The following is an 18,542-nucleotide window of genomic DNA, read 5'->3' on the forward strand; positions in this document are numbered from 1 at the left end:
CACTTTGCTAGACCCGCCCCTGCACAGTTACCAGCTGTCAGCTACTTAGAAAAGGATCCTGGTGTTATTTGTCTCTCAGAAACAGTTCATAACTTCCCTTCAACTCATCCATGTCACCTAAAAGGTAAACCTGTTTCTACATCACCTGTTCAGCTCTGATGATTCAGTAAGGACATCTCCTGGTTTCATCTTCATGTTTCCCTCTCACCAGATAACCAAACCGATATCATGACCAGCAGCTTTTACAGCTGTGGCTCCAGCAAACATCAGCTGATACTAGAAATTAATATTAAATAAATTCTAACAACAGCTGATCAAGCTTAAACGTGCTGCTGTTGTTTAACGGGACATCCGCTGGTTTCCTCTTTCTGGCGCAAAGTGGGCGATAAATAAACAAGAGAGAAAAGCCGATCAGCTGATCATTGATCAGTTTCGTGATTGAAGTAGAAACAGGAGAGGAGAGAATGAGAGAAGAAGAGGCAGCTGTGCAGCTTCAGCTTTGTGTCTTTTTCATTGTAGCTGAAGTCCGGGACAAACTGTGTTCCTTTTCACCTCAACACGAAACGCGTAATATTTTCTCTGAATACCAGACGATTCTGTTTTTTAGGGGACGGTTGGCAACTCTAATAATTAACCGTATGAACAAAATAAAGTTCAGCATCAGTAACATAGCACCCACCCAGCTGTATAGAAACTCCGTCATGCTAGCTAGCACGCAGTACGAAAATGTCAGCATACCGAAAATAAACTCCACCTAAACTTGGTTTATATCTGACTCCGATAGACTGCAGGTCATAACTTCTTACCTGAAGTTCAGTTCACCTGACACACGGACCGGCGGCCGCTTCGGGTCTCTCCTCTTGCCTCCCTTTTCCTTCATCCACCTGCTGGCTTCCACCACTTACTAATGTTACTGAATCTGTGGAAGCTCCGCGATATCCACCACACGAAGTAATGAGTAACGAGCCTATCTAAATCCCAGTAACGAGTAACGCGTTCCTGGTTTTGGCATAATAACTAGTTACCGTGCTCGTTACCACAATAATAACGTAGTTACTGTAACGCGTTACTTAATAACGCGTTAGTCCCAACACTGGTGCTGAATAAGCTTTATCAAACTAAAGGTTCTTCTGCCACATTTGGAGCACTGATATGGCTGAGGCATGGTGGTCAATACAGAAGATTTATTTGTCTGGTGACTGTGATTGGCAGAGGCCGGTCCTCACCCTCATCTATTTTCACAATGTACTTTTGGAGAAAAATCAGGGTGTTCTTCAGATGTTTTGGGTAAGCAAGGTTGAAGACAAAATACAAGCAGAAAGAAGAGATGATTCCTTCAAAAATACACGAGGTTCTGCACACTTCACTGCCATCCAACTTCACAATGTTTGGAGCGCTTCTGGAGAACACTGGTTTCCAGTCTTCATGAAGTAGCTGAACATTTGGATAGGGGGTTTTAGGATGAACCTTTGTCAAAAGTCAAAAGAGAAGGTAGAGGAAAGCAATATCTTAGTCTCTTAACAAAAGATACATTTGTTTTCCTTTTATATAGACTAAATATTTTAATACACACACCTCTCCAAGTATGACAAAGAGATCCAGTTTCTCCTTGAAGACGTATGGCAGGAATAAAAGTGCAGCCCTTGTGTCAAGATCTGCCAAAAAAAACAAAACAAAAAAACCCCACAATATCACCCATGCATTTTAATAATAATAATAATAATAATACATTTTATTTGAGGGCGCCTTTCAGAAACCCAAGGTCACCTTACAAAAATACAATTAATAAATGGAACAGTAGTCATAAAATACATAAAATAAGTTAAAATGACAAAACAGCGTGATAACAGATAAAATCAGCATTAAAGCGAATAAGCCAGTTTAAACAGATGTGTTTTGAGCTGTGACTTAAATACGGAGAGGGAGTCAATATTTCTTAGTGCAGGAGGAAGAGAGTTCCAGAGCCGGGGAGCAGAGCGACTGAAAGCTCTGTTCCCCATAGTAATAAGGTGTGAGGACGGAACAGTAAGTTGAATAGCAGATGATGATCTGAGAGAGCGGGAAACAGTGATGATATGGAGCAGGTCACACAAATATGAAGGAGCAGATTTATGGATACACTTGTATGTAAGAAGTAAGATTTTAAAATTTATCCTGGCTTCTATGGGCAACCAGTGAAGCTGCTGAAGAACTGGGGTAATATGAGCACTTAACGGAGTACGGGTTATGACCCGAGCTGCAGAATTTTGAAGAAGTTGGAGTTTATGGAGGGACCGTTTAGGGAGACCAAATAGGAGGGAATTACAGTAATCAATACGGGATGTAATAAGACTATGGACAAGGATGGCAGCAGCATGGGGGGTAAGGAAGGGACGGAGTCGGTTAATATTACGTAAATGGAAGTAAGCAGACCGGGTTATGTAATTAATGTGAGACTGGAATGAAAGAGTATTATCAAGTATGACACCCAGACTCTTAACCTGAGGGGAGGGAAGGGTGGGAGAGTTTTCAATGTTAATGGAGAAACTGTGGGATTTGGTTAAGATAGATGGTGTACCAACAAGTAAAACTTCAGTTTTATTACTGTTAAGTTTGAGGAAATTGGAGGAGAACCAGGATCTAATCTCAATAAGACAGTCTGAAAGGGAGGTAGGTGTATGGGCAGAAATCTGTGCCATCAGAAACTGAATTTGAATAAGTTAAATTTGAATTTGAATTACTCGGATTGAATCTGAATTGTAACTTGAATGAAAGCTTTTGAAAACTGAATTTGAATTAGTCTAATTTGAAATTGAATTTATGGTTTGAAAATGAATTGATTTGCTTTGAAACTGCATTTTATCCTTTAAAAATTCAGCTCTCGAATAATTTCACATTCACTTCTCACCATTCAGTTTCAGTTCTACAATTCAATTTCAGTTCCAAAATTCAGTTTTTTGGGACTTACATCCGGTTCCGGTTCAAGCGCAGATTAATAGAACTACAGACTGATAGCGTTACTGACGGAATCTACAGCGTCTTGAGCTGAATTAAGACTTCAGAAGTCATTCGTCATGTCGAATGACCAGCGGATAAACTCTCAGGTTGGTAATAAATGTATTACATGTATAAGAACAAGCGTCATGTTAACAATTGATAGCCGTACAGTAACTTTTATGCTTATTGTAGCTGCTAGCTAAAAACGCTAATTTAGCCTAGTTTGCCCTGGATTCAGCTTTGACAAACAAATATGATCGACTGTTTCTAGTAGAATTCCAAAGTTGTCATCTTGTACCCTCTCAGAGCCCTGTATGCTTGCAGAGACCCCTACAGTAAGGAAACATGCAAAACGCTGTCCAAACCTTTGTATTTGAGCTTTATTTATGTCTTACACAGCATCCCAACTCTTTAGCGAACTTAATAACTTTAGCTAAAGTGAACAGTTAATCTTATTCATTAGTGCAGCGTTACTGGATCACCTCTGTTTGAAGTGATATAATATGATATACAACTATCACTGTGTTTAACTATCATAATAATTCTTAGGGTACTGAGTGCATGCTTAATTAGATTTTTTTTTTTTTTTTTAAACATACTGCTCCATTGCTATGTTTGACAGGCTGAAGTTGTCGGGTCACCTCCTAAATCGACCATCTTTTACAGGTGTTTTGTGCCAGAAATGGAGTGTCCACTGAAGACTGAAGATACTGAATCTCTACGCCATGCCATTGATCCCTCCTGTGCCTTCATCTAGACAAGAGACATCAACTTAACCACTCTCACATGCTCTGTACCTACATCACCTTCCCTGACAGTCGTAGCTTGGCTCATCTGAGGGTGAAATTATAAGAATGTGTTATTTTGCAAAGTGCTCTCTAGGGTTCCTAAATAAAATATGGCATTGAGGTCATTTCTTTTGAATTAATCCCTTCTTCTGAAATATAAGAACCTCTCCTGGTTTAAATGGCACTTTCTGTTCCTTACTTCCTGTTCCACTCCCAACCCCAAATAGATGCTGACAAGCTGACACAGTAACATGGAAGAGGGAAAGAAGCTGGAAAGGACTACTACAAATAAACCTAATGCCTAACAATGAAAAATGTAAAATAAGAACAATAATAATAATAAAGATAAAAGATGAAGTAACAAGTTTTTTGTTTTTTTGTTTATTCCAAATGATCATCCAGATGTCTGTGACATGTGATGACAAACACCATAATGGAAGGCCTTAGTCATCACATGCTTAAACTCATCATATATTTTTGCATATGCTGAACAGGCAGTCAGACATGCTGTAACTGTGGGGTAGAAAACTGCATAAACACCATACGGCAGGGGTCTCAAACTCCAGTTATCAAGGGCATGGAAAAGTTGCATGACACCGGCCTTCGAGGAATGGAGTTTGAGACCCCTGTCATATTCCATATGACAGGTTTTGGTTGAACTTCATGAAGACTCTGAAGTTTCTCTTCTCTTCTGGCAGAACAGGAATGTCGCCTTGTCCTGTGAGCCACCGTAAGGATGTACTTAGAGTAGAACTGGAGTGTCACCGGCCTCAGGCTCTTCACCTTTTCAAAGACAAAGCAGTCATTTAGATAAAATATTAGATATTGTTTACCTGTAAATGCACAAAGAGAATTTAGAAATGTAATTATTGTCAAGAGTGAACAAGCACTGATAGTGTAATTTACAGCTGTGGCCAAACGTTTAGAGAATGAGAAGTGTTGTTTATTTACAAAGTTTGCTGTTTCAGTGATAGTTGTATATCATATTATATCATTTCAAACAGAGGTGATCCAGTAACGCTGCACTAATGAATAAGACTAACTATTCACTTTAGCTAAAGTTATTAAGTTCGCTGAAGAGTTGGGATGCTGTGTAAGACATAAATAAAGCTCAAATACAAAGGTTTGGACAGCGTTTTGCATGTTTCCTTACTGTAGGGGTCTCTGCAAGCATACAGGGCTCTGAGAGGGTACAAGATGACAACTTTGGAATTCTACTAGAAACAGTCGATCATATTTGTTTGTCAAAGCTGAATCCAGGGCAAACTAGGCTAAATTAGCGTTTTTAGCTAGCAGCTACAATAAGCATAAAAGTTACTGTACGGCTATCAATTGTTAACATGACGCTTGTTCTTATACATGTAATACATTTATTACCAACCTGAGAGTTTATCCGCTGGTCATTCGACATGACGAATGACTTCTGAAGTCTTAATTCAGCTCAAGACGCTGTAGATTCCATCAGTAACGCTATCAGTCTGTAGTTCTATTAATCGGCGCTTGAACCGGAACCGGATGTAAGTCCCAAAAAACTGAATTTTGGAACTGAAATTGAATTGTAGAACTGAAACTGAATGGTGAGAAGTGAATGTGAAATTATTCGAGAGCTGAATTTTTAAAGGATAAAATGCAGTTTCAAAGCAAATCAATTCATTTTCAAACCATAAATTCAATTTCAAATTAGACTAATTCAAATTCAGTTTTCAAAAGCTTTCATTCAAGTTACAATTCAGATTCAATCCGAGTAATTCAAATTCAAATTTAACTTATTCAAATTCAGTTTCTGATGGCACAGATTTCTGCCCATATAGGTGGGAGGGATGAATTGGGTTTAGAAGAAAGGTAGAGCTGGGTGTCATCGGCATAACAGTGAAAATTTATATTATATTTTCGGAATATATAACCAAGAGGGAGCATATAGATAATGAATAGAAGAGGCCCTAATACTGAACCCTGGGGCACACCAGCAGAAACAGGAAAGAGAGTAGAAGAATGGGATTTAAATTGGATAAACTGAGTGCGGTCTGAGAGATAGGAGGTAAACCAGGCAAGGGGGGTGTGACTAATACCAATGGAAGCTAACCGGTTCAGGAGAATATTGTGAGAAATGGTATCAAATGGTATTTTATCTGGCATTTCCAGTTACCTATAAAAATTATATAAAATGGAAGCCTTGAAGTTAAAAAAAAAAGCAAATACCTGGTAGGTCATCAGTGAGAGCCTCCTCTCTTGCATCAAGGTAGAGCTGGTAGAGTGGGGTTTTCCCTCGTGTAAGGTCAATCACCTTTGCTGCAACACATGAGAGCCCTTCACGAAATTGCTGGCTTACATTACCCGTTGTTGGTTGGATCCACCCGAGTTCGTTGCACAGCTACAAGTAAAAAATTCATTTTCAGTACAAAATAACAGTGTATGAAAATGAAATAATCTAAAGTTGATATTAATTATGTATGGTGCTGCATAATTATTTTTTTATAGAATTTAACAACAATACTGTAAGAAGTTACATGAACATACAAAAAAAGGAAAGAGGGACAGATGAAGAAAGCAAGGTCAAGGGCAAATAAAATTTACTACTATAAACATGTTAAATGTGACAGCTATTTCCAAGTTCAATTCAGCTTTCTGACTTACACCAGTAGGCATCCCTAAGAAGGGGTACTTCTTCAACACATCCTCCACAGGCATACCATCTGCAATTTCTTTTTGCCGCCAAGCAAACGTTTGCTGCATACGGTTATGAACCACCATGGTATCTGGTTGCATCTTCTGATATTGGCACTGTAAGACCTTTAAGTGGGCATCTATGGATAATAAATCCTCTCCTTGGACGCATGGTCCCTTGAAAGAAAGCAAGAGTGAGAAGAGAAAGTCAAAACAGATTAGAAACCCAACATAAGACTAAATATACAATTAGAGCTGACACGATCTGTGCATCACAAAGAACTTGTATCGGTTAAAGTTAACCGATACCATGAACCAATATTTAAAATATGGAAACTCTGAAATAATTTCACATAAAATCTTAATTGTTAACTTGAAATTTTAGTTTTGGAGTCATATTTAAAAAAAATTTTTTTATTTTTTTTAATCTAGTTCACCCTCTTTTAGCGCCTTCCAATTAATAATTTTTTGTGAGGTAGAAGTATTAGCACTGGTACTTTGTATTAGCAAGTGCTCTAATCCAAGTATTGGTATTGTTTCAGTTTGAAAAAAGGGGTACAGTTGCATCCCTAATCCTTAGTTTTAGATGTAATAACAGATGCAAGAACATTTTATAGCTCAAGATGTCCCTCACACCAACCTGACAAACATTTCTCTGACTTGTTCGTTGACATTTATTAGGCTGCCCTCTCCTCGTAGAACCAAACTTCTCCTTACAACGCCTCACTGCCTCACTGTCGACTAGTGGTGCCCGCTCTGATTTGAATTTACGTCTCAAAGACATATGCCATGTGTGCTTGTTGAACAGAAACATAAGTTACTGTAAAAACAATCTACACAAAATACACCCAACAAAGAATCAGTAAACATACTTCATACAAACCTACTGAGAGGCTACAGATTGTCTTACTAACAAAACAAGATCGAATAAAGCTTCACTTTTACTTTGTAATCTTGAAGGAACCTTGTGCAAATTTTAAATTTAACTTACATAACCATTTCCCTCACGATCCTTGAGGAAAGGATACTTCATTACCAGCGTCTTCACAGCTTGCACATATTCAGAATTTGTGGGATACCTGTAATATCAGAAGAAACATAAGTGTTAGAGCAACTGCTGACAAACAAACTTTATCAAGTGTCAGTTATTGTTTCTTAGTAATGTAGCGTTTATTTTCAATATGACAGATTCAGCTTTTTCTAAAGCAACAAGCTAACATTACCCTGATTAACTTACATAGTATACTGTGCCACAGCTTCATATAGAACTCTGATTATTGTGTGTCTGTCCCTTGGATTTTTATGGCACGGTTCTTTGTTGTCCAGTTTTAGTTGCAGATTTTGGGGAAATCTTGGAATTTCAAAAGAGGCTGGCAGTCTCAAAGTATTTTCATTGCTGTGAAAACAGTTAAGTGTTTGATTTATTGCATGAATTGAAGTATAAAACACTACAGTAACAATACATATGATAGAAACAATGATCATATTAACTAAATCCTAAAAGTGCATAACGGCCAACATGTATGCTTCAGACATACTAACTTCATTATAAATAAGAAAATACCTTATTGAAGTTGACGAAGTAGATGGTTGCCAGTCTTCTGGAGAGACAGAGTCAGCGTCACTGAAGATTCCTTTATCCTTGACACAAATTGGTTGAATTTAACCTGCTTTTTGAAGGATCCTTGGAAAAGGTATGCAACCATAGTCTCAGTAAGACCGCAGTCAACTGTGTCACCATCAACCTCATTGTCTGCAAGATAAATGGTAGTACAAACTCTAAATTCCATGTAAGGATATTTATCACCACATTTTTACATGGGTAAAAACCGTATATCACACACATTAAAACCTTTTGTACAACTTCTTTCAGTTCAAAGAAATATTCATTAAAAAAATCAGTAAATTAAATAAAATAAACCAAATTTTTAGAGTGAATCCTCTCGATATGCAAAGTTTTCATTTTTAAATTTAGATGTTTGTTTGGGACTACTGGACACAGGAGAGCAGAGTCTGAGCATGCTTTTGTGCCCTTTCAAGTTTGGAAGAAAAAAAAAGACTAGAATGCTGTAATTTGTTAATATTCACTACTAAGGTGACTCCTTTCTCCAGATTTCCGACAGTTTCTGCCGTCTGTTCTTTCAGACCGATTACTTATAGCGATAACACCCGCAGGACTGTATTACAAGCTCAGATTACATGCTGAAAAAGTTCCCACATTGCTTAAAACGCTACTATCAAACCCCAGCTGCGACACCCTTGTTATATTTTAAACAAATGCGGCGTCAAGATATTTCCTTTAAACGTTATATTCAGCCGCCCATGTGTGTTGATGGCCTTGGAATGGATGTAAAAACGTGATTTTATTAAACCATTAATACACTAACGGTAAACTGCATTCAGCTACCAGGGAATCAAATTTCGCGCCGTTCCGCTGCGCAGGGGTTACCGAACCCATAGACTGTGGCCGAACCACATATATAAGTTCAAACTTATACAAATACTATGTGTACACATTTTTCATTTTTCAGAACTGTGACCTCAACTTTACACATGAAACGTTTGTAAAAACGTTTGTAAAAAGACATAATTTGAGCTAAGAGAGTGCCGAAACTAGCTAAATTGCTAATATACGTTAAGCTAGGCTAAACCAATAATTAGTAATTACGCTACATTTTTCTTTAAATAAAACTTACCTCTGAAACGCTGAGCTTCAGCTTCGGTGACATCTAAGCCCCACTCTTGTATTTTTGTTAAGAGTTCCTCGGTTGAAAGTGAACAGAGCACACCAGGACTTGCAAGTTCGTAATCCATCTCCGTCCGTTGATAAAACAAAAATGGCACCTGCTGCATTTACAGAAAGTTCTAGAATCCACCAGCTATTCGTTGAGTTTCTTCTTCTACTTTTTGTTTGATGTTGTGAGGATGGGCTCAACTCGCACTCAGAGTTCAATAAGGGTGCTTTTTTGCAATTCATCCAAATAGTTATACTTAAAATCACTCTTAAAAAAAATGTTTAAATGCATTTTTACTTTTTTTCTTTCAAATAAATTCATTGTTCTTAAAGCAGCTTAAAAATAAGGGGGGTTCAGGGAATACAAAAACAACAACAGCAATGAAAATAATAAAAAATAAAATAAAAACACTAAAATATATGCTTAAATCAATACAGTTGCAAATAAATTACTGTCAAAAAGAATTTTTTTAAAAAAACCTCTAATCAAAAAGAGCTTAATCAACCTGTACTTTATCTTTTGAAAGAATGGGTACAAATAAGTACTTTTCACAATTAAGGAACATGTATGTACCTTTCAGACGCTAAAAAAGGTACAGACAGTTACCCCGAGGTCCAATATTTGTCCTTAGACTGTCTTAATGTCATTTTTGTACCTTGGGGCACAGTAATGTACCCCTTCCGTACCCCTATTTCTGACTGTGCAGAGTCCAAAGACAAAAACGGCCTTCTCCACTCTGTATGGTTCGTACCAATTCGTCACACTTCCGTTTGGCTTGTTTGAAGCCCCGGCCAATTTTCAGCACCTTCTGTGGCGATACTGCGTCCTCACACTGCATTTGCTGTTTCCTACCTGGATGATGTCGTCATTCATAGTGATACCTCGGTGGAGAATGTGCAGTGGTTGGTCACGGTTCTGGATTCCCTGAGGCAGGCAGGGCTGATGGCAAACGTGAAGAAGTGTGTGGTTGGATGGAGGGAGGTACAGAGTTTTTTTGGTACAATTTTGAGACCCCATTTGAAGGCTGATTACACCACAGCGACGTGATGAAGGCTGTTCCAATTCCAAATGCACCCTTCATTTCCCCGGACTTGAAGGAAGAGTCAGGTGTATCATTCGCGGCCCAACATATCCCAGAATTCATAGCGCAGCTTTGACTGTGGCTAATTCTTTTGAAAAAAATAAAAATAAAACAGCAGATGGCAGAAGCGTGGTGGCCGAAGAGTAAACTTTTAAATCTAAGTATTGAATTTTTCAACCTCATCAGTTAACGCTGTCCATACAGATATTATAGATTTGTAAATGATTACCTAACAGTCTTGTCAACACAAAGTTCTTTATTGACAGGCAGTGGGGAGAGGGGACACTTGGGCAGTGCATTTACTGCATATAATGTGTTATCAACCTTTTCATCTTTTCTCATTACCCACAGCTACATCCACTTCTGTTGGGCTTAGGCTACTCACTAGGGCTGAGTATCGTCACTGATTTCTATAATCGCTTTGATTAAATTCAATTTTGACTCAGTAACTGTTTCAAAGTAACTGAGGATAAAACACAGAAAAACAGCAAGCTCAGCGTTTTTCAATTTGGCATAATTTAAAAAAAATTATTAAACAGCAAAAATGAAGCTTTCCTTTGGTCGGAGAGGAACAAAAGCTGCAGCTCAGAATCAGTGAGATGTTGACTTTCTGTCCCGACGGCGTGTCCATGTTCGTGCTGTCAGTTGAGAAAGACGTCATCTCACTGATGCATCGGGTCCGCGCTTTGTGTTAACGTCTTTGTGTGGAATCGGTTCACCTGCTCTCATTTATTGTTTTAGCTGTTTGGTGGTCATTGAAATAGTTTTGTGAGCGCCCTGCGTTTCTGTCAAAATACATTTATATTTAGAAATCGATTCAGGATTTAATGAATCAATATCGCATTATTCATCGCGCAGACACCAAGAACCACCAACACACCGGTGCCTGAGGGAATCAGCCACCGGCAGGGAGTGTGGCGAGAGGAGATGGGCCTCCATATCTCGGGGGGCCTGAGATGTTCCCAGAGAGGTGGAGTCTAAGACCTGACCTGACATATAGACACAGACGTACAGACACAAACGTGCATTCCCACCCTCATGCACACATAAACAAATACTGGGCACTCACCCAATGTGGAGACAGACACAAATGGACACTCTACACACAGTGTCACACTTCCCAAACATACTATATACCCCAGGTCCAGGTACCCTCGCCCCCAGAGGGGGAAACAGCACCTAGACCCAGGAGATGTTATCCTTTTCCCTGGGGTGGAGACAAGCAGACCACCCTTGGCTTCGCAGCAACAGGGAGGAGCCCAACTACTCTGCTACAACACACGTAGTCTGACTGTTGTCTCATGATTTCATGTTTTGTGACTATTTAGTGAATTACTGAGGTTGCTCTAATATAGTTTAGTACTATAGTATAGTTTAGGGGCAGCGCGGTGGTTAGAACTGTTGCCGAACAGCAAGAAGGTCCGGAGTTCAATTCCACCATCAGGTCTTTCTGTGTGGAGTTTGCATGTTCCACCTGTGTTTGCGTGGGTTCCCTCCGGGTATCCGGCTTCCTCCCACAGTCCAAAGGTTGATTGATTAATCTAATTTGCCCATAGGTGTGAATGGTTGTCTGTCTCTGTGTGTTAGCCCTGCTAACTGGTGACCTGTCCAGGGTGTACCCCGCCTCTCGCCCTATGACAGCTGGGATAGGCTCCAGCACCCTCCACGACCCTGAAAAGGATAAGTGAAGCGAATAGGTGGATGGATATTTTAGTACTTCATAGTTCAGCTCTTGTGTCCCACTTGGATATTGAATCTTGTAACTATGAGTCTCTTGCTTGCCATAGTGTTGGTTAATTTTCAGTTTTTTAGTCCCCTGAGTTTGTTGCATCGCGTGTTAGTGTGTATGGGTTTGAGCAATTCCAGAGAATAGATTCATTTGCCTCTCACCTTTAGTTCATATTTAGTGATTTTGCCAAAATAAAATCTTGTTTTACACTGTTCCTCCGAGCCTCTGTGTGGTGTCTGCATTTGAGTCCTCTTCCTTGTGTTGGCTGCCCGGTCGTGACAGAACCTGAATTGGTCTTTTGTTCATGCTGATGAATATGGCCACACCGACACATAATTTGGTTTTCAACTTGTTTTCTATCTTTTTTTATTTAATAACTGATTTTAATTCTCAAATTTTGCCACCTAATTCATTATTTCCAAAGATATGCACGTGGCACAGTAACAGTATCCTTAGCAGTAGCTCAGTAGAAGATCTGATGGAAAATGTGTCTCTCTCTGAGATTTACTGATAGAACCATTTGCAGAGAGAACAACACAGTATGAACAGTCTTCTCACAGGTACTGATAAAGAAATAAATATAGAGTTTCTCTTAATTCTGCTTCAGTTTGTTTTCTGTAATCTTGAACTTCACATGTTAAGTTTGCAGATGGTGAGCTTAAGGCTAAGTGTGTACTTGTGTTAGGGTTTTAACTGAGGAAGCTCAACAAAGCCAGTCCTTCTTTGTATTAATTGACTTGACAAAACCAACAAACCCAGGTGAGAGAAAGGGTATCACAACAGTGGTTATATGTTGTCGCTTATTTTGATCTAATACAGGAGACATTAAAGTCACTTTAGCAAAATGTATTTTAATAGTTGAAGGTTATTGGCAATAACTGTTACGGCCCTGGCCATCTAGAGTTTGTTTCTGTGCTATGTCTTTAAGTATCTACAGGTCCTTCCTGATTGGAGAGCTGGCGGTGGGTTATTGGTCCCCTCATCATGTGGCTGTTTTTAAAACATCCCTCACCAGCAGTTGTTGGCAGAAGCAACTGACAGCAGCAGCAGAGCCATCCTTGGCCTCCAAACTTTGTGATATTCGTGTGTGTGATTCTTGAGACCTACAGAGCTTTGTACATAGTGTGTAGACACATTTTCACTTGTAAATAGTAAATTGTAAATAGGCACTGAAGCAGAAGGGGTGAGCTGCCTTAATATTCTCCTGTTTAATTCAGTTAGGGAGTTAGGTGTAGCATGTGTCTTTTGTTTAGTTTTTGTTTCACATTGGATTTTGTTCATCCCAGAGTTAAGTTTTTCAGTGTAGACACAAATAGACCACCGTTCACTTCAAAGATGGGCTTCTGGGTATGGTTTTTGGGGCCAGGGTGTATGCTTGGGGTCATTCTCCTGCTGCAGAATAATTCAAACTCACTGAATCATCATTTGAATAGAGACAAATACATTCTTACCGCTCAATTGCAGCTGCGGGTAACATGGGAAATTGTTACCTGCAGAAAAGCTTGTTGCTGCAAGAAGAACAGGGTGTAATCATTGTTTATTAGTGGTGTCCTTTGGTGTACTGGAGTCCTTAGGATGACGTTTTACTTCAGTACAGTTCATTGATGGAAGGAGGGAATTTTATTGTAGTCACAGAGATCCATAACAGAGAGCAGGAATCCTAAAAAGAAATGGGCAGCAGGTGAAGTGAAGCTAAAATAGGGGAAATGTGCTCCAACTTTCGAGCCGCAGCATATTGGACGCTCTGTAGATGAACTGACCCCTATATAAAGTGCATTACAGTAATCCAACCGAGTGCTAACAAAGGCGTGGATAACTGTGTAAAAGTGCCTTTGTCAAAGAATTGGCTTTATCTTAGCTCGCTGCCTGAGCTGAAAGAAGCTTGATTTTACCACTGTTTTGATCTAACTGTCAAGTTTCAGATCACAGTCCACTTTGACCAGCAGGTTTGTGACAGTTGGCTTAACATACTGGGCCAAGGTATCTAAATATACATTTGATGTCTCAGTGGGGCTGCCAAAAACCATCACCTCAGTCTTTTTGTCACTGAATCTTACAAGGTTAAGAGACATCAAAGCCTTAATGTCATCAAGACACTGAAGTAATGGCTGTATGAAATATGTGCCTTTTTTCTTTAGAGGGACATAGATCTGACAGTCATCAGCATAGAAGAAGCTGTGTTTTCTCAGTATAGATCCAAGAGAGAGCAGATACAAAGAAAAGAGGGGGGAGCCTAGAACTGAGCTCTGTGGGACACCACACAAGAGAGGAGTGGAGGACGAAACACGGTCAGAGACTGAAGCAAAAAGTTTGTCCCGCCTAGTAGGACCTGAACCACTCCAGTGCTGTGCCCACCCAGTGCTCCAAACGAGAGAGTAAAATGCATGATTCACAGTATCAAACGCAACTGTCAAATCTAAAAGCACAGGAACAACACAGTCCCAGCGTCAGTAGCTAAAAATATGTCATTAATAACTTTTAAAAGGGCTTATTAAGTGCTATGAAAGGTTTTAAAAATAGATTGGAAAACCTGTAAAACATTTAGCTTTTCCAGGAAGGTCACTCATTGACTGTGAACTCTCTTTTCAAGAACTTTGGAAAGAAAAGGTAGTTTGGAGATAGGCCTGTAATTTGCAAGAATCGTAGGATCAAGAACAGTTTTTTTTAATCAGGGGTTTGACTACAGCATGTTTACAATCTTTAGGGACTACACCTGACATCAAACTATGGTTTACCAGCTGGGGAACCAAAGGTCCAACTGTAGGTAACACCTCTTATAAGAGTCGAGGAGGGACAGCATCGTTTGGAGACCCCAAAGGCTTAAAACGATCAACAGTCTCCTTTAAAGAGGACAAAGTCAATGGCTCAAACCCCTCAAAGACAGCAGAGCAGGAAGCAGAGACCGATGGTCTGAGCACAAGGAGAGATTTGAGCCCTGGAGGAGGAGACCTTCTCAATTAAAAAAGTGTAAAAAAAAACTTTCACAGGTTGCAAAGAAGGGCTCAATACAGTCAGTATGTGGTGCACTAAGAACAGAGTTAATAGTTTTAAATAAAACATGCGAGTTGTGACAGTTTGACAGGATAATGTCAGATAAGTGTTTTCTTTTGGCATCTTTTACAGGTTTTTGATATTGACGCTATCATTAGTTTAGTATCTGAAATGACACTTATATTTGTCCTTTTTCCACGTGTGCTCAGCTCGACGGCATTCGTGTCTGACAGCTCGGGTTGTGTCGTTCAGCCAGGGCTCAGATTTAGTTTAAACACTGCCTGGATTTTAATGGAGCCATGTCCCAAACAGTCCAAAGATGTCTGGCAGGTGGAATAAAACCATGAGCTCAGTTCCTCAGACTGGCTGCATAAAAACTCTACATCAAAAAAAAGAAAAACATGAGATAAAACAAGGTCAAGTGTGTGTCCACGATCATGTGTAGGACCAGTCACACATTGCACCAGATTAAAAGAATCAACAAGGCTTAAAAAAGCCCTTTGTCATGGGCATATCAGGACAACACACATGAATATTAAAATCCCCAACAATAAGAACACAATCATATTTTGGCATGTATTCAGCTGAGATGTCAACAAAGTCATTCACAAAGTCCTTATTGTATTATGTATTTAATTTTATATGTTATAGAAGTGACAGATTTATAAAGCGAGGCAAATTATTGTGATGTCACAATTGCAGGATGATCTACTAACAGTGTGCTTTAATCTCTCTATGAAGAAGCCACTTCAGTAAAAATCAGCTTTCTGCTGAGAGCAGCACCAATTAGTGGCTCAACAATACAGAGTACGCTCTTGATTCATGCAAGTGTTTCTCTCTGAAAACAGCAGTTAAATTGGGATAAATAAGAGGAGGATGAAGGAGAATCAAAATGCTTTTAATACAAGAAATATCTGTTCTGATAGAAATCACTGAGCACTGTGCAAAGTGTTCTGAGGATCAGGACTCGGGTACAGATTTATCCAGAGGAGAGATGCATCAGTACAAACTGTTTCATCCATTAAACCTGAACTCTGTGAACAGCTGACTGTTTGATGTGCTAAAGAACAGAAAACATTATTTCCCATCAGACCATGAGCAACATTCAGGCATGTAACACAGTCACACTTTTATTTTTAACATATTCAGTAGAGAGAGTTAGCTGTGTGCACTACAATAAAATAAGAAGCGTAATTCATTTCTGTTTGGTTTCACATAAACTGTATTATTAGGAAAAATAAGTGGGGCTCACCTCAAAATCATCAGTATAAGGACTGACTGGAGAACTTTAGGACAGAGCCAAACTTTTGGAACTGAAATAACAACTTTGAGCAGATCAGAAACTTGTTTTGATAACATCTCCCCCTAAAACAATAAACTGTCCTCACTATCACAACCACAGCAGGAACAAGACAGGATTTTTTCTGTGGTAGATTTTGTGCAATTTGCAGTAAATTGTGCGTCACAGACTTTGTAATTTACATTTGTGTCACTCATTTAAATTTCTTCTCCTGGAAGTAAAACTCTTACAAACACATATGTCATAACTTCAGTCACAAACTGACACTGAGTCTCTTCAGTAAATCCAGCAGCTTTTTAACATCAAAAGACGTCTTTGAGCTGCTGCAGATGTTAGTAAATCTGACCTAAAGGTTCCTTCTTCTATAAAATTCAAACTTTGTAATGAAAGGATATTTTTAACAGGCTGTTCTCGTTTATATGACCTCCTTAAAACAACAGGGTTAGAACACATTGTGAGATGTTTGTAGTCCATCTTCTGCACAATGTAGTTTCAACAGGCGGACATCCGGTGTCACGTTGTTACAGAGAGACGAGTGTAAGGCTGTTCAATTCTCAGCACCCGCTCCTCTCTTTTCCTGAGTCCTTGGCCGTTTCTCAATTCTCAAGTACACGAGTACGTACTCGCGTTCTCGGCGAGTACGTACTGGCCGAGAACGCACGGGAGTACGGACTCGCTGAGAACGCGAGCACGGACTCGTGATTTGTACAATTGGAACACCAGCGTACGTGATGATGTCACAGGTCCGGAGTTTTTACTGCCGTCCCCTCGTAACGTAACTGTGAGCAACATGTTATGAAGCTTAACTTTAATCAGAGCCAAACCGGTTTACTCAGGAACAAATACAACACTCAAATAAACCTAACATTAACATTTGGAAGTGATCTAAGTGACTTATATATCATGTTTAACCTCAGTAGTGAAACCTCTAATAATAAAAATAGTGTACGTGTACATACCTTAATAAAAACAAGCAGGTGAGATGTTAGAACGCTTTTATTTTTATTTTAGTGGACACACAATACGATAGACAGCTGCTGGGGTTTCTTTAACCTGAGTATTGAAAAGACCGCGGGCGGGGGGGGGTTGAAAACGATGTGCCGGGAGTCCGCTGTTCTGGATGAAATGCATTCTGGGATATTTAGCTGTACCAAGTCCACACCGATGCATGCTCGATAAAACGGGCGGAGCGAGAACACATCCGGGACTTTTTCGCGTTCTCGGCTTGATGCGTACTTCGAATTGGAAGGGGGCCGAGCAAGATGGCGGCGTGAAGAGGAGTGTTTTTTCCAGCTCTCAGCACTAGAAAGATATAAAGCATTTTTACAACACCTATTTGACGTCTTTTAAACTTTCAAGACTTTTTTGAAGATCAGCGCACTAAACCTGCTAAATCTGAAACCAAATTCTATAACAACAACATGGCGAAATCTGCTCAGAAAAGGCTGAGTAACTCGGGCAAACCACATGGAACTAGCATGCTAGCTAGCGACCATAGCTACATGAAAGAAATGGAGTGTCAGCAGATGGTTGAAGAAGAATTCCCACCTCTACCAGTTACGCCTTCCAAGCCTCCAGTGGCTAAAAAACCAACACTGTCTACCAGTCACTCTGATGGTGACTCCCTGAAAGCTGATGCGGTCAACACTTTGATTAATCTGATCAACACCAGAAGTGACGCCATTGAAGAAATGGTAGGAACAGTTCGTACGGTTTTAAAGGACATAAGTGATAAGATTATGGTCATTGAGAAGAGGGTTGAGAAAAATGAAATGCTCACACAGAAATGTGATGAACGCATCTCTGAAGTTGAACGCTACAACCGCCGTTGGAATCTGAGACTGTATGGGGTACCAGAGTTGGAGAAAGAAGATGTGCGTGCAAAGGCGATTGAGATATGCCAAACGGTTCTGCCTGCAGAAAAGGAAAAGCTTCCAGAGGTCTTAGACATCGCTCATTGAGTGGGGAAACCAAAACAAAATGACCCGAGACCCAGAGGGATCATCATCCGGTTCATCTCAAGGAGAATTCGTGATGCAGTGTGGAAAGCTGCCAAGAACAATACTTTCCTTCAAAATAATCATCTGCGGTTCACTGAAGACCTGACGAGAGAGGACAAAGAAAACAGACTGAAGCTGTGGCCCATTATAAAGAAGGCGCGTGAAGAAGGGAAATCTGCTTACTTTGTTGGAGGTCGAGGCTTTGTAAATGGTGCTGAAATTCACACATAATCTATTCGATACTCCCTGACCCTCAGTTCTTCTCAGGTTTGTTTACA

At 39.7% G+C, this 18,542-nt stretch overlaps 1 protein-coding gene across 1 annotated transcript; it reads right to left on the bottom strand.

Annotated features, from left to right (window-relative positions):
* Positions 1–1,170: 1,170 nt before the first annotated feature.
* On the bottom strand, positions 1,171–8,039 carry LOC109199014 (sterile alpha motif domain-containing protein 3-like). The gene is made up of 7 exons (XM_019354347.1): positions 7,993–8,039; positions 7,666–7,824; positions 7,420–7,507; positions 6,399–6,605; positions 5,964–6,135; positions 1,576–1,655; positions 1,171–1,467 (listed from the first exon to the last, which is right to left on the bottom strand). Coding segments are annotated over exons 2-7 (846 nt in total). The 5' UTR covers positions 7,668–7,824; positions 7,993–8,039.
* Positions 8,040–18,542: the final 10,503 nt, after the last annotated feature.

Source organism: Oreochromis niloticus, linkage group LG3 (genome assembly GCF_001858045.2).
Source record: "Oreochromis niloticus isolate F11D_XX linkage group LG3, O_niloticus_UMD_NMBU, whole genome shotgun sequence".
In the NCBI taxonomy this organism is placed as follows: domain Eukaryota; kingdom Metazoa; phylum Chordata; class Actinopteri; order Cichliformes; family Cichlidae; genus Oreochromis; species Oreochromis niloticus.

Excerpts from the sequence above, each read along its gene's own strand:
- LOC109199014 (XM_019354347.1), bottom strand. Across the intron at positions 6,136-6,398 it reads TCTTAGGGATGCCTACTGGT|CTGTGCAACGAACTCGGGTG; the intron begins GTAAGTCAGAAA and ends TTTTACTTGTAG. Across the intron at positions 1,468-1,575 it reads TCTTTGTCATACTTGGAGAG|GTTCATCCTAAAACCCCCTA; the intron begins GTGTGTGTATTA and ends CTTTTGACAAAG.